A 15,071-nucleotide genomic window follows, 5' to 3' on the forward strand; every position below is an offset into this window, starting at 1 on the left:
TGGGCCAGGTAGGTGATAATGACAATTACTTGTATTTTAACTGTATGGAGAAAGAGACAAACATCCCAGATCACACAACAATAATAAGTTGACCATACAGTAGTTAGCATACCAACTTAAAGTTCTATATTATTTATATTAGGTGAAAAAATATACTAGGGATAATTTTGTATTTCATTTCATATTCACATATTTTATTCATCTGCATATAAATCCTTATTTAATTTATTATGAATCAATAATCAAATGTTTAGGATATTCTGGGTAATCTAGAATATTCTGGAAAAGTTGAACTTTTCGAGGTTTAAATTGTTAACAGACTTTGTTTGCTATAAAATAAAATCAGTTTAAAGAAGCTTTAGTTTTATCAATCTCTCCATCCTCAATTTAAAACCTCTCAAATATTTCTCTTTTCAATTATATATAATAGGGACAGAGGATCAATCTTCAAGTGAAGATTAGTGTGAAGTCTCAAAATTAAAATTTTGGAATTGAAACTCTCAATGGCACATAACTGATCATCTGACATATGAGAGATAATATTTTCTTATAACTTAAATAGATGGCATAAAAAGATAAAATCTCACCAAACTTTCTAGAAAGTATAGCTTTGCATGCTCCTACTACTTTAAATATATTTACTTAGTGAATACTTATATAAAAAGTCAGAGAAGCCAAAAATAAGGATTAGGTTTAAAAATTCCTCTTCAATTAAAAATTAAGCAAAACAAACAGTAATATGAAAGAGCATAAATTACATTCATATTTTAGCATTTTCTAGCACTTAGGGATGTTTTCATTGTGGTGTGAACATAAATGGTTTCATTCATGTTAATATGAAAGTAAAAATACATGTGTCAGGATACAAATTTTAAAACAAAGATGTCCAATTTCAGGGGGGAAATTATGCCTTTTGAAGATAATGATAAATATTCAAGATTTCCTCCATAAAGGTAATATTTTTTGTCTAAGTCAACATACTTTACCATTTTCAAACTTTTCTCATCATATTTTTGACAGCAGATTTTCCAATTTTGACAGCTCTTTAAAAGTAATTTTAACAGCTGAGTGATTTCTCTTCTAAGCAAAGTCAGATTATGTGAAATGTCAATGTAAAAACTATACACTCTGACACATAATCATTTTTAGTTGAATTTACTTATTAATTTTGCTTGATATTACTAATAAAACATAAGTACTTAGCTAATTGTATTACTTTTTGGAATGTTTTAAATGTATTAATTCTGTATCCTTTTGCTATAAAATGTCTCATTTTATCACAATTAGTTATCCTTCCAAAAACGGGGAGGAGGGAGGAGGAGCAGTGCTAGGTAGGTGAAAGGTAATTAGGAAACTGGGGGAAGGGCTACCATAAAGTGAAAGTACACATCTGCATTGGTTAAACCAGGGTGGAGGTGTATCTGAATCCCCTGGAGAACTCTTGAAACTACATGCATATTCCTTCTTCCCCAATCCACACAGTCTTCTCCCCCCAACTCACCTTGCTGAGGTTCTGATACACTCCCAGGGCAGGAGGACAGAGAATTCCTGCCAACCTCCCACCTGATTGAAAACCAATGGAAATAATTTAAATAAAAACTTACAGTTTTCTGCCTTGGTTGGTGTAGCTCAGTGGATTGAGCGCAGGCCTACAAGCCAAAAGCTTCTTTAATTTAGCACAATGCTTTCAGTATTTATTGATGTTGTAACATGCATTAGGACTTCATTTATGTTTATTGCCAAATAATATATTTTATATAAATATTGAACATTTTGTTCACCAGTAGATGGAAATTTGGGTTGTTTTTACCTTTTTGGCTATTATAATTAATATTGTTATGATTATTTGTATACAATTTTTTGAGTGAACATGTTTTTACTTGTTTGGAGTACATACGTAGGAGTAGAATTGCTGAGTCATCTGGTGACTCTGTTTATTTTGAAGAATTGCCAAATTGTTTTACAAAATGGCTGCACCATTTTGCAATCCCACCAGCAATGTTTGAGAGCTCCAATTTCTACACATCCTTGTTAACACTATTGTTCATCTTTTTATTCTTACCATCCTCGTGGCTATGAAGTTGTATCTCCTTGTGGTCCTGATTTGCATTTTCCTAATGACTAATGTTATTGGGCATATATTCATGTGGTTATCGGCCATTTGAATATCTTTTTTAGAAAATCATCTACTCAAATATTTTGTTCAGTTTTAAATGGGTTACTTTTTATTATTAAGGTCTAATACTTTTGTATATATTCCAGATACATGTCCTTTATCATTTATGTGATTTACAGTTATTTTCTCCAAATCTGTGGGTCAGAATATTCTTTTCTGTTTTGTTTTGTTGTTCAAGTTTCAAACATTTGTTAATCAGTGTAAACCCCAACAGAATAATACATCAACATGATTTTGTGCATTTGAAGGGGAAATATTTCCTGGGTGAATGGGAAATTGTGCAGCTGGCTTCTGGAAGACCTTCATTTTAAGCAGCTTTATAGTGAAAATTTTCATTTAGAAGTCTGGACCTTCTTTCTTCAGTTTGCTGTAATCTGCATTCACTGAGTGAAACTTATATTGCTCATTGGGGCTCTGCTTGTTCTGGGGTTTTTGGATTATTCTTTTTGTCCCCATAGATACCAGGTGTGTGGACAGTGCCAGGCGTGTGACATACAGCACTGTGCCAGTATCTCCGGCTCCAATACGTACAAAGAGTGGGATCAAACTTGAATACTTCTTGGCTTGACTGAGGATCTGACAGAGCATGGTCACAGCAGAGGGTCTGGAAGCATAGAAAAACAAAACAGCAAGGCCTGGCAGCAGGTAGAGAGTGCACTGAGCCAGAATATTCTTTTAACCTAACATTTAATTAGGCTTCTAGGAAATAAAAGTTATCATGTGCATGCACATGTATGTGTGTGTGTATTTGTGTAGGTTTGGGGAGGGATGTTGATTCACCTGGCAATTATCTTGCACTTGAGAGTAGAACAAGAGCAAATTCAATTCATGCAATTGAGTGATACTTGTTTTCATATTATGCAAATAACATAAAGTTGGTAAAAAGAAATTCTGAGTGTTCCTCCATTTTTCTGCATTCTCTACTCTGTCTCCTCCACTCTCTGCAAATAAAGATCTGAAATAGAGAAAAATTGGACATTTTTATTTTCATAAATATTTATAATGACAAAATAAAAACTTGTCTACTAATACTATAGAGGAAAAAGAAACCAACTTTACAAACCAGCCTTCTGCAAATTGGCTTTTGCAAAAAGAATGTTCCTTAAAACATCCTAGAGAAATATTTGCCATGAAAGACATTCTCAGGCTTTGAAAAGGACACTAGAATCTTAAAAAAATAATAATAATAAAGAATTTTATGAAGGAGACTACCAGAAACCTATGTTATTGTGATGTGCTTGTTCTATCTTAACAGAATGTATTTATCAGGGGATGTTTCTTGAAACACTGTTGAGTCTTATAATTATAGACAGTTGGAAGCAATGTAAGTATTTGTGTGACTATATTTGTTCTTATTTTACTATAAAAATTGCATTTACCTAATATCCATGTATCAAATACTTATCATTCACAGACACCGAATGCAACAAAGAACAAAGCAGATACAGCCTTGTTTTATTTTCTCAAGAGTCTCAATTTAACCAAGTCACATCTCTGCTGGGCAGGAGTGCCTAGTATAACAGACCCCTAACAAACATTTGTTATATCTTGGTCACTGAATGTGTGTATAAAACAAAATAGCAGAAAAGCCTTGCCTTTGATAAGTTTAAAGTCTATTATAAGACACTGAAAAATAAACAGATATTTTCACCCATGTGAGGTGTCAGGATGGAGATATAACTTAACCCATTCTCCAGAGATGGAAGTGGTAAAGAGACAACCATATTAAGAAAGTGACTTCTAGCCCTGGCTGGCATAGCTCAGTGGATTGAGTGTGGGCTGCGAACCAGGCATCGCAGGTTGGATTCCCAGTGAGGGCACATACCTGGGTTGCAGGCCATGGCCCCCAGCAACCACACACTGATGTTTCTCTCCCAATCTCTCTCTCCCCCCCTTCCCTCTCTAAAAATAAATAAATAAAATCTAAAAAAAATAAAGGCAGTTCCATCTTTAGTTTAAAAAAAAAGGAAGAAAGAAAGTGACTTCTGAGCTGAGACTTCAAGGACAGAGTTTGGAGAGTTGAAAAAGGAGGAAAAGTATACTGGCCAAGGGAAAATTAGGTACAAAGGTCCAGAGAGGAAAGTGATCATGACACATTCCTTCTGATTGTAATTTTAAACATACCAAAATAGTTAATTTTAAATTACTCTCATTTATCCATAATGTATTTTATAAAAAGCCACCAACTAATATCCTTTCTCAATTGGGAAATCTAAGATATACAAGAAGATGAAATTATTGCATCCTGATATCAGAGCCTTTGAAATTAACTGGTGCATGGCAGATTTGATAGAATAGATCAGATAAATCCAAGATGAAAATATGCCATTAATTATTGTTTTCTCAATTCAGCAGACACCATACATTTGGAAATAATTACCAAAAATTAAAATTTAATAAGATATTTTCTTTACACAAGAAAATCTTCCTTCCTTCCTTCCTTCATTCATTCATCTATTCATTAAAACGAGACTTAACATCTTAGGCCACATTATAAACACTGGAGATTTGTCATAGACAAAATAAGATGCAAAAAACAAAAAATTACTAGCACCATGGAGCTTGAATTATACTGGAAAAGACAAACAATAAACAAAATGAGTGAAATACATAGTATGGTAGTTAAATGCTAAGGAGAAAAATAAAACAGGGAAGAGTCATAGGAATTGTAGAAGAAAGGTTGGAATTTTTGATAGTGTAGTCTACAAGGGACTCACCGAAATCTGCATAAAGGAAATGAAGAGTGAGCCATTTGTTATATATGTGTCTGGCTGGGGGAGGAGAAGCTTTCCCCGCAGAGGAACAGAAAATGGGAAGGTCCTGTGACAAGAGCAGTTTTTGTTTTGTGTTTATTTATTTATTTTATCTTTGAGAAACAATTAGGAAGCTAGAATGGCCAGACAAAATGATGAAGGAAGAGAGTGAATGGGCTTGAAGTCAGACAGGTAAGGAAGAGCACAGATCATGTAGGACCATGTATATCTCTGTGAGGATATTGGCTTTTAGCCTGAGTAAAATTTAAAAAAGAAAGAAAGAAAAAAAAACAGTAGGAGAATGAACAGAAAACTGAGATTACCTGAGTTGTATTTGGACATTTCCTTGCTACTAATTATATAAAGAGAGACAAGGGCAGAAGCAGAAGCTATGGTAAAAAAAAAAAAAAAAAAACCCAGATGAAATATGATGAATGGCTTGGACCTGAGTTGTGGCAATGAGTGTAGCGAGGAGCAGGTGAATTTTGGAAACATTTTGAAAATAGCACCAATGTAAATTTCTGACAAATTGAATGTTATCTGTGAAAAGGTAACAGCCAAAAACAGTTCTAAGGAATTTTGGTTTGTGTAATTGGAAGAATGGAGTTGCCTTTCCCTGAAAAGAAAAAGACTGGCCAAAAAAGCAGGTTGTGGAAGACTATCAGACTACTTTTGAACATGTTGAATTTAAGATGCTTATTTGCTAGCCAAATGTGTGTATCTTGTGGGTAGTTGTAAATAATGAAAGTCACAAAAGAAATCTAAAATGATCATGTATATATATGTTAAGGCAGGAAAACAAAGCAAACATAAAACACTACAGCGCTAAATCTGTTGTCCTGGTAGCCAAATAAATAATTCTAAGGAGACAGTGATCAAGTATGTCAAATGTTAATGAGAATTCAAGTATGATAAGGCCTGAGAATCAATCATTGGATTTAGCTACATGGAGTTCATGGAGGACCTTGGTAACAGCAGTTTAAGTGGAGTTCTAGTGATAAAAATCTGTTTGGAATGGATTTAAAAATAGGGAGAAATTGGAAACCATATGTAAAAACTCTAAGTTTTCTCTTAAAAGGAACAACAGAAGAGGAAAGGTTATAGAGGGAATGAGCCAGAAGGGGAAGTGGAGCCAAAGCGAGTTTTTTAGAAATGCAATGAATAGTAGCATGTGTGTGTGCTGATACGAAGCATCCAGGGTAGAGGGAAATACAGTATATGTGGCACAGGGAAGAGAAGATAGAATTTATAGACCCGCATCATAGAATGGTTGGGAGAAGGATAGAATATACTACACAAGTAGAGGGCCAGCCTTCTCTAAGAATAAGGTAATAAAGTCTAAAGTAAATTTGCATGATATAGTTAGGTCAACAGATGTAGAGATAGTTCATGGAAATTCTCTTCTGTTTTCTTAGTGGAGGAGAAATCATTGTCAATAGCACAACATGAGGAGGAAGCAAGAAGTATTAGAAATTTGAAGAGAAGACTTAAAAAGTCACCCACGACTCATAAATCAAGTAGGAAAATGTAATATGATTGCTAGACAGTATTAAGGAGAAGCTTGAGAAAAGCGATCCTAGCCCTGACTGCTATGGCTCAGTGTGTTGGGCGTAATCCCAAAATCAAAAGTTGCCAGTTCGACTCTCGTTCAGGCACATACCTGGGTTTCAGGTCAGGTCCCCCACTTGGGGGCATGGGAGAGGCAACCAGTTGCTTCTCTCACACATTGATGCTTCTCCCCCTTTTTCTCCCCCTCTTCCTCTCTCTCTGAAATTAAGCATATAAAATCTTTAAAAATTTTTAAAAAAGGAAAGTGATCTTAAATTTAAGGTGAGATCAGTTAGCAGTGTTTTATATTCTTTCTCTTTAGCCACATTCAATTGCAAGGGAACAAATGTTGAACAAATGAAGGGTTTGATTTAACAAAGGTGGTACTTTACCCAACTGAACATAATAAAGTAAGAGTGGGTCAAAAAAGTGGATGGTGGTTGCAGAGAAGTGATTATCACTGATATAAGGTTTTTAGGAAGTTATACCAGTTTAAAGCTAAGATATATTTTTTAAAGATTTCATTTATTCATTTTTAGAGAGAAAGAGAGGGAGAAATTGGGGGAGAGAAACATCTATTAGTTGCCTTTCATCCATGAGCAAACGTGCAGCCCAGGTGTGTGCCCTGACTGGGAATGGAACAGTGACCTTTTGCTTTTGGGGACAATGACAAAACAACTGAGCCCCACCAGTCAGGGCCCAAGACATTTTTAAGTATTTTTAGATGTCGTTAATTGCTAAGTGTTATGGTATTTCTTGATAGCACAGAAAAAGCACTTTTATGTAAACATTTTCATTTGAAGTTCTAAAACAAGTTGCTTTTGTTCTTTGCTAGTCTTTAAATGGTATCATTTGAAAACCAGAGTCCTCCGTTATCATTAAAAGTATTAGGATCAAGCTGCTCTGGAACAGCAAAAAGTTGAAACACTCATAATCAAAGAACCAATAATGTTAAAATGTCCCTGAGTGCATATTGTTTAGTTCCTTGTTAACTTAATTGTTTTCCAGTTAGGGTGAAATATACAATATGCAAATTAAATAATATTATGTGTCAGAACTTGAAAGAAATATTCATTTAACATTGGAAGAGGTTTTATCCCCCCGCCACAAAGAAATCTTGCTCATTTATTTTATGAGAATTTTTGTTTGTCACTATTTGTTCAAAACATAATACAATTTTGAAATCCAGTGCCTGCTGGCAAAATTGGAATAGCTGTCAGCAGGAAATGGCAAACTAATAATAAGTGCTGATAAATATTTATATTATACTTTACTGGGAAGCTGAACGTACTTTTGTATTTCATTAGTGCTTGAGGCAGTACATAGGTAACATAGTTGTGCCCCAAGGTAAGTGGAATAGAATTCTAAATACTGTAGTAACTTATTTTTCACCTATCTGCCGGGGAAAATGGATTAATAATAACAAATCCTTTTGCAAGTTGAAATTTAAGAAATTTTAAATGAGGTCTATAGGGCTGTAATTAGTAGCATCTCACGTTCGGTGTTATTGGACACTAGGCTGCTGGATCAACTACTTCCATATGAAGCCTAGTAATTTCACTCTGGCTCATAATTTTCAATAACAGAGCTATTCAAGAGGGAGGGGTGGTCCTAAACCACCAGAGGACTCAAAAGTATGGTGATGTTCAAGTACAACACTGTGTTTATGTACTTCCCAAAGTGTATCAAAGCTCAGATCCAGAGAAATAAAAGAAAAGTCAAACAAAACAAGCATTAGACTGCGTAAAATAAGGTATGGACAAGGCAAACAGGTGAGGCATTGTTTAGGTGGCTAAGGTAGATCAATATCTATTCTTGCAAGCCAGGAATCCTGCCTGCTTCCCTCTAGTGCTCTGCAGATCATCTTACGGCTTGCAGACAGACTGTCGCCTAAACCTAACTGACAGACAACCTATTTCACCCCTGTAAAACTCATACCCATCTTCTTTCTTTGTGGTTCACTGAGGAGTGAAAAAAATATAACTGCCAAAATAAAATAATACCAGATTGGTTTTACCACACTTTAACACCCCCTTTCATTAACTTAATTATAACAGGCCAGTTCATCATTTTGCTTCCATACATAATTTTAATCTACTCAATAATGTAAATTTATTGTGAGCATAACATTGTGTCATGTATGGAGAGGTGACCAAATTAATCCAAAGAGAAAATTTACATAAAGTGTCTCATACATAATAGTCACTCAATAAATATTAGCTAATATAAACCTTCCTATAATAATAATTTTTAAAATTAACAGAGGTATGTACAAAGAATCAGTTAGGAGCTAAGGAAATAGATGTTTATAGTTAGCTTATAATTCACAGACTAAAGAGGCAATATTTCAGCACCTTTGAAAATATTTAACAAGTTCATAAAGCTGAACTTTGAGTAAATAACAGAAAATTAGTTTCTTCATATTTTGACATACCACAGTCAATTTGCCATGTTCTGATGAACATGCATAACAATTGGTAATCTTTTAGTTTTTTCATATCTTTTCATTCCTATGGGAAAATCAAAATCAGAAATATTATCTCAAAGACAAATATTATACTTTAGTTATATCAAATATAACCAAAATGCAAAACCTGCATTCTAATGCCATAACACTTTAGAAAACTATACAAACTTTCTTGAAATTTGAGAATCAAATTTTTTTTTACTTTCCACATGTAATTATATTGTTACTTTTTTTATTGTACTAGTTTAACCAAAAAGTTGGGAGAATGCCTTTTACTATAGTAAGCACAACTGTAATTGCTTTAACAAGAAAAGGAGCAATCACAACAAATCCTAGTTAACAAAATATAAACAATAAAATGTACAAAATAATAATTCTGCTTTGGAAAATGGGAGGCATTTTATATGTTTTATTCTCGAGTTGGAATTTACTGAGACATATTTTTTCATATGTGTACAATGCCTATAGATTTCATTTTACCCAGATTTTCACATTAAAACCTATAGCATTATTTTTTGACCTCTGAGTTGACTAATAGAAAGAAATGACAATTTTAATGTAGTATTTAAAATACTAAAAGTGAAGGCAAATCCTTATCTTACTGGTTGTAGAGACTGTCTTAAACTTGAAAGCAGAAGAGGTCATATTTTGGTAGACTGATGCATATCATATCTCTGAGTAATAAGACGATGTCTTTTCATCACTGCTACAGTTTTCTGCTTACCTCTTTATGGTGGAAGAAATGTAATTTACTTGTCAGATTGAAATGTTTGATATAAATCCTTATTCTATCTTTTGAACTAGCATTTCTGAAACACTACATGGTAAACAAATGACATGTTTAATTAAACAATTACTTTTCTAGTAACTAAACAAGAGAGTATAATCGTATTAATTTAATAGTAAGCCATGTGACTAGAATTTAAAGATGTTTTCAATTCAGCAAGAAAGTATGATTATACCAAAGTTTCTGTTTTGGGGATATCAAAATAGTTTTAAGAATTCACATTAAAATGTCTTTTATAATTTACTAATCTACATACAAAGCTAAATTTACAAGTCAATTAACAGTTTACTATGATGCTGAGAACTTATTTTAAATATAAGCAAGTGTGATCTTAAAAGAAATTCATTTAACTTTGGTTGTGACTGGTTTTTCACAGTTACAGTTTAGCAATTCTGATATATATTAGTTTTAAGAAGAATAAAATATAGTGAGGTAAACTTTTTTGAATAATTAGGCATACAATAATTACATGATTATATATGTGTATGCATGTGTATTTATGTGTATATGTATATAAAATATACTTAAGTGCATAACATATATGAATGTTTGAAAACTAAGCGTTAATTTTACCTTCAAATTTCAAAATATAAAATAGATTTGCTGTAATTACTCAAAGGCATTTGATGTTTTAAGGTCAATCCATCTTTTACTCATTTGTGGAAGCAAAGAAAAATTTTTTAAAAAATGGGTTTTGACCTAATCAAAGCCATAGGTTGTTTTTTAAATCATGCATTAAGATCCTAATTATCTTATTTGTGTTTGTTTAGATAGATAAACAGGTGAAATATTTCTTATCCAGAATGTGACAATCTCAGCGCCATCATTTACCTTTCAAGGATCATAGAATTTTTGCTTTTAACACATTCCCTCGAGTACCTACATGTTTTCGTTATAAACTGGTAGTTGAAAAAACATGTCAGATGCTAAATTCAAAACACATGATGCAAGAAACATGAGGAAATATAACAACTGTTTTAGAAGAAATTTTTGTAAAGCCAACTTACATAAAATTTTAAATAATTTGCCAATGAATTATAATTAGCACCTACATTACAACTGCAACTGCTAAACAATTTCTACTTAACTACCATAGGACTAAAATTATTTTTGTCAAATAAGTATAAAACCTTAGGTTAAAATGTCTATGTTCTATAAATAACCTAAGAGTTTAGTGATACAAGTGTAAATTTTGTAATACCAATTTAAGACAAAAGAAACAAAATAATGAATTCTTTAGCACTTAAACACTTTTAATACCTAATAGAGTATATGAAATCTCATGAAGAATATGCAGCACTCAAGGTAATAATTTTTAATATGAATACTCACTAACTTGTATGTCCAAATAGACTGTAAACTTAGAAATATTTCTAAAGGTTCACATTCACTAGCGTAAATAAAATGAAAGTTTTAGAATACTTGTGTAAAAGTTAATATAACTCAAATTATTTTCCCAATAAATGCTCCCTAATCTTTATCAATAATTATTTAAAATATAAAGAAAATTATTTATATAACCCAAACAATATAATAAATGAAAGTCTATATGCAAAGATAGATAATGGAAGATAATTGAGCTTATAATACATAATACCTAAATGATTGAATATTTTAGTCATAGATATTTTACATTTATTTTCACATGACTACATGCTTAGTAATTTATTTCTACTTAATAAAATAGTAAAAATGACATTTTTCACTTTTATAAAATGCATACTTGCACTTTTCTGTCACAGAATTGTTCAATTAAATAATGTTCATTTGCAATTAAAAAACTAATGTATTTATGAATATTCATTTTTCTACATTTATTTATTTAATAAAGATAGAGTTGGTTAGAATAGCATGGAAACAAAACTTATGATAGTATTTTGAATTCTACAATGTTTTAATTTGCAAACAGGTAATTATATGAAAAATGACATGCACTAAAAATGCACTTGGAAAACAATAAATATTTTATGTCAAAATTATTTAGTGTTATAATCACTAAAAACAGAAGTATGCACATGAATACATAATCATCTAAATAATATCAGTATTTAAGTTAATTACTAAAATGTCATTCTTAACGATGTATCTTAATGAGACTGCAAAATATCTTTTAGTTAAACATGAATAATAAGGAATAGTTTGATTTTTAATAAAATATCAAAATATATGACTAATTTCATATATGTATATTAATTATGAAAAAATAATTTAAATATGTATTCCTTTCAAAATTTTAAACATATTCTTAGTGGAAATCAAACCATTCATACACACAGCCAGCCTCAAACAGATTATTGGTATTAATGTGAGTGCTAAGTGCTAGTTGCTCTTGTTTGCAGCTGGCTTGTAAAGTGTAAAATAAGCAGGACATCTGATCTATTTCCTGAACCCTGGTGAATAAAGATGATCATGAAAACATTACAGGTCTGTCTTTTGGAGAGTGCCTGGGAACTCATGTACTAAATGAGTTGTAATATAAGCAACTCTCTCATCAGTAAAGCCTAACTTCAGAAAAGTCATATTTTGGAGTATCACAGCAAAGTGTGCACTGAGCATAGAATTTACCATCACAGCAGTTTTTTATAGAAAAAAATTTAAATCTAAAGTTATCAATCTGCTGTTTTTTGAGTATTATAGTCATTTAGAAATAGCAGTTTACAATAAAAAACTCTTAAAAGCATTGACTTTTAGACTTCATTCTAACAAAACAATTCACTATTTACTTATTTCACAGTTAATCTCCATGCTAAATCTGAAAGTATGTTCTCAATAACAGCTACAATAAAAGAATGTTGGGATAATGACACAAGATGATAAAAGCAAGGAAAATGCTCACTTGATGATATAATCTACTTTCACATATACAAGCTTTAAGTAGAAATGAAGCAGGATAAATGCTCCCCCAAAAGTTACCCAGAGAATTCTTATAAAGCTAAACATATCAAAATGTAGTATAAAGCCTTCCTAGACTCCAAACCCTGTTGACAGAGTATTTGTAATATGAGATATATACCTTTATAAAATTATGTGCAATAAATTTTGTAGGTAGGAGTTCTTCAGCGAACCTTTAGATAATTAACTTAGTTTTGTTGGTGGAAGTGTTTGGTTGATTGGTAAGGCAGAGATAATGCTGTGTTCAGCAATGCATTAGTTTTCCTCCCAAACAGACCACTAAATTACACTTTAAAACATTCCCTGCAATTAGATTGGGCAATGTGACTTCTGGCCAATGAAATAAGATATCCTTCAGAATCCTCAACAAGTTTTCTTCCCTCCTAATAACCCAGTGCAAAATATCTAATGGAGGACTCCAGGGTTCTAGAAGATGGCCAGGCCACTCATGGATCCCTGAATAGCCAAATGGAACTAAATGGAACAAAGAATCATCTCCACTCTCTACCTGATCTACATTGTAATGTGACATAAAGGAGTAATACATCTTGATATTATTAGGCCCTGAGACTTAGGAAAGACTAGACGATTATTCATTTATCAATTTATTCCTCAAATAGTATGAATAACAAAGAATTATAAGAGGTGGCCCTGGCCAGGTAGTTCAGTTGGTTAGAGTACCATCCTGATACACCAAAGGTTGTGGGTTTGATCCCTGCTCAGGGCACATGCGAGAATCAGCCAATGAATGGATAACCAAGTGGAACAACCAATCTATATTTCACTCTCTCTCTCCCTCCTTTCCTCTCTCTCATAAATAAATAAAAAAAGTTTTAATTTAGAAAGCAAGAATTACATGGGGCAAAAATAATATTGGTACTTCATAGGAAGGCAAAGGTGGTAATTGAACTGGATCTAAAAATAGAATAAGAATAGTTTTTAGAAACTATAGGGTCTCAAATATTCTGCAATTGGTCCCTGTTAAAGTCTTACTTGCCTAAACATGTGCTGAATTCATGTCCTCTTACTATAATAATATTATTACTCTTAGTGATAACATGCTCAACGCATTAGCTACCATCCATTTCTCACCATACCCTGGGCATAGAGCTAAGCACTTTATGTGAATTATTTCATTTAGTTTCACAATGACCATATGAAGGATTTTTGACAATATATTCATTTTACAGAGGAAACTAGTGTCTATAAAAGTTAAGTTGATCTCAGTTAGTAAATGGTGAATTTAGAACTTGAGTTCTTGTTTGAACAATGGTAATTTACTTCAACTGCACTCCTACCCCAAACAGAATTATACAGTTTTATGTTTATTTTGTAGGTCACAAGAAGGGATGATTTCAGAAAATGTATTATAACCCTTGCTCTGCCCTTGTAGTGGAAACCTTACACCCTGATTTTATCAATATGCCAAAATTTGATCCATCTATCAGTGATAGATGCACAGTAATCACTAATGTTTTGATCCAGAAATCAAATTAGTCACTTATGATGAATAACTTAAACTTTTAAAAAATTCACCCTGGCTGGCATAGCTCAGTGGATTGAGCACAGGCTGCGAACCAAAGCATCGCAGTTTCGATTCCCAGTCAGGGCACATGCCTGGGTTGCAGGCCATAGCCCCCAGCAATCGCACATTGATGTTTCTCTCTCTCTCTCTCTCTTTCTCCCTCCCTTCCCTCTCTAAAAATAAATAAATAAAATCTTTTTTAAAAATCTTAAAAAAAGAATTATTTTTTTTCCTGACCTGGTTAGTGTAGCTCAGTGGATTATTGAGCACAGGCTGCAAATCAAAGGGTTGCTGGTTCAATTCCCAGTCAGGGCACATCCCTGGGTTGCAGGCCAGGTCCCCAGTGGGGGCCATGTGAGAGGCAACCACACATTGATATTTCTCTCCTTCTCTTCCCTCTTCTCTTCCCCACTCTCTAAAAATAAATAAAATCTAAACCAAAAAAAATAATTCTTTTTTTTATTGTTGTTCAAGTACAGTTGTCTCCATTTTCCCACCACCACTTTCCTCCATGCCATCCACCCCCACCTCCCACCCTCAATCCTTCTCCAGTTTGTCTTTGTCCAGGAGTCCTTTATACATGTTTGTTTATGAACCTTCCCTTTCTTTTCCCTGTCACCTCGCTCCCCCTGCCCCTCTGGTTACTGTCAGTTTGTTCTTTATTTCAATATCTCTGGTTCTATTTTGCTTGCTTCTTTGTTTTGTTGATTAGGTTCCACTTATAGGTGAGATCATATGGTATTTGTCTTTCACTGTCTGGCTTATTTCACTTAGCATAATGCTCTCCAGTGTTGATCTTGAAGTTTAAGAACCAAAACGAAAGCTCATCTTGAGTCCTTTTTGTTTTCTTGTCAATACCTCTCTCATTATAATCTATAGGAACAAAAGCTATGATGAGAATTGAAAGAATTAATTCCAGGACA

At 33.0% G+C, this 15,071-nt stretch overlaps 1 protein-coding gene across 1 annotated transcript; it reads right to left on the reverse strand.

The window, feature by feature from the left end:
* Positions 1–2,351: 2,351 nt before the first annotated feature.
* LOC114493388 (cytochrome c oxidase subunit NDUFA4-like) lies at positions 2,352–3,123 on the reverse strand. Its single transcript, XM_036026037.1, has one exon. It carries the CDS (start codon positions 2,762–2,764, stop codon positions 2,513–2,515), a length of 252 nt encoding a protein of 83 aa, XP_035881930.1. The 5' UTR covers positions 2,765–3,123; the 3' UTR covers positions 2,352–2,512.
* Positions 3,124–15,071: the final 11,948 nt, after the last annotated feature.

The sequence above is a fragment of the Phyllostomus discolor genome, chromosome 1 (genome assembly GCF_004126475.2).
Source record: "Phyllostomus discolor isolate MPI-MPIP mPhyDis1 chromosome 1, mPhyDis1.pri.v3, whole genome shotgun sequence".
Lineage (NCBI taxonomy): Eukaryota > Metazoa > Chordata > Mammalia > Chiroptera > Phyllostomidae > Phyllostomus > Phyllostomus discolor.

Bases quoted from the DNA above. Each gene is read 5' to 3' on its own strand.
- LOC114493388 (XM_036026037.1), bottom strand. From the start codon at position 2,764: ATGCTCTGTCAGATCCTCAGTCAAGCCAAGAAGTATTCAAGTTTGATC.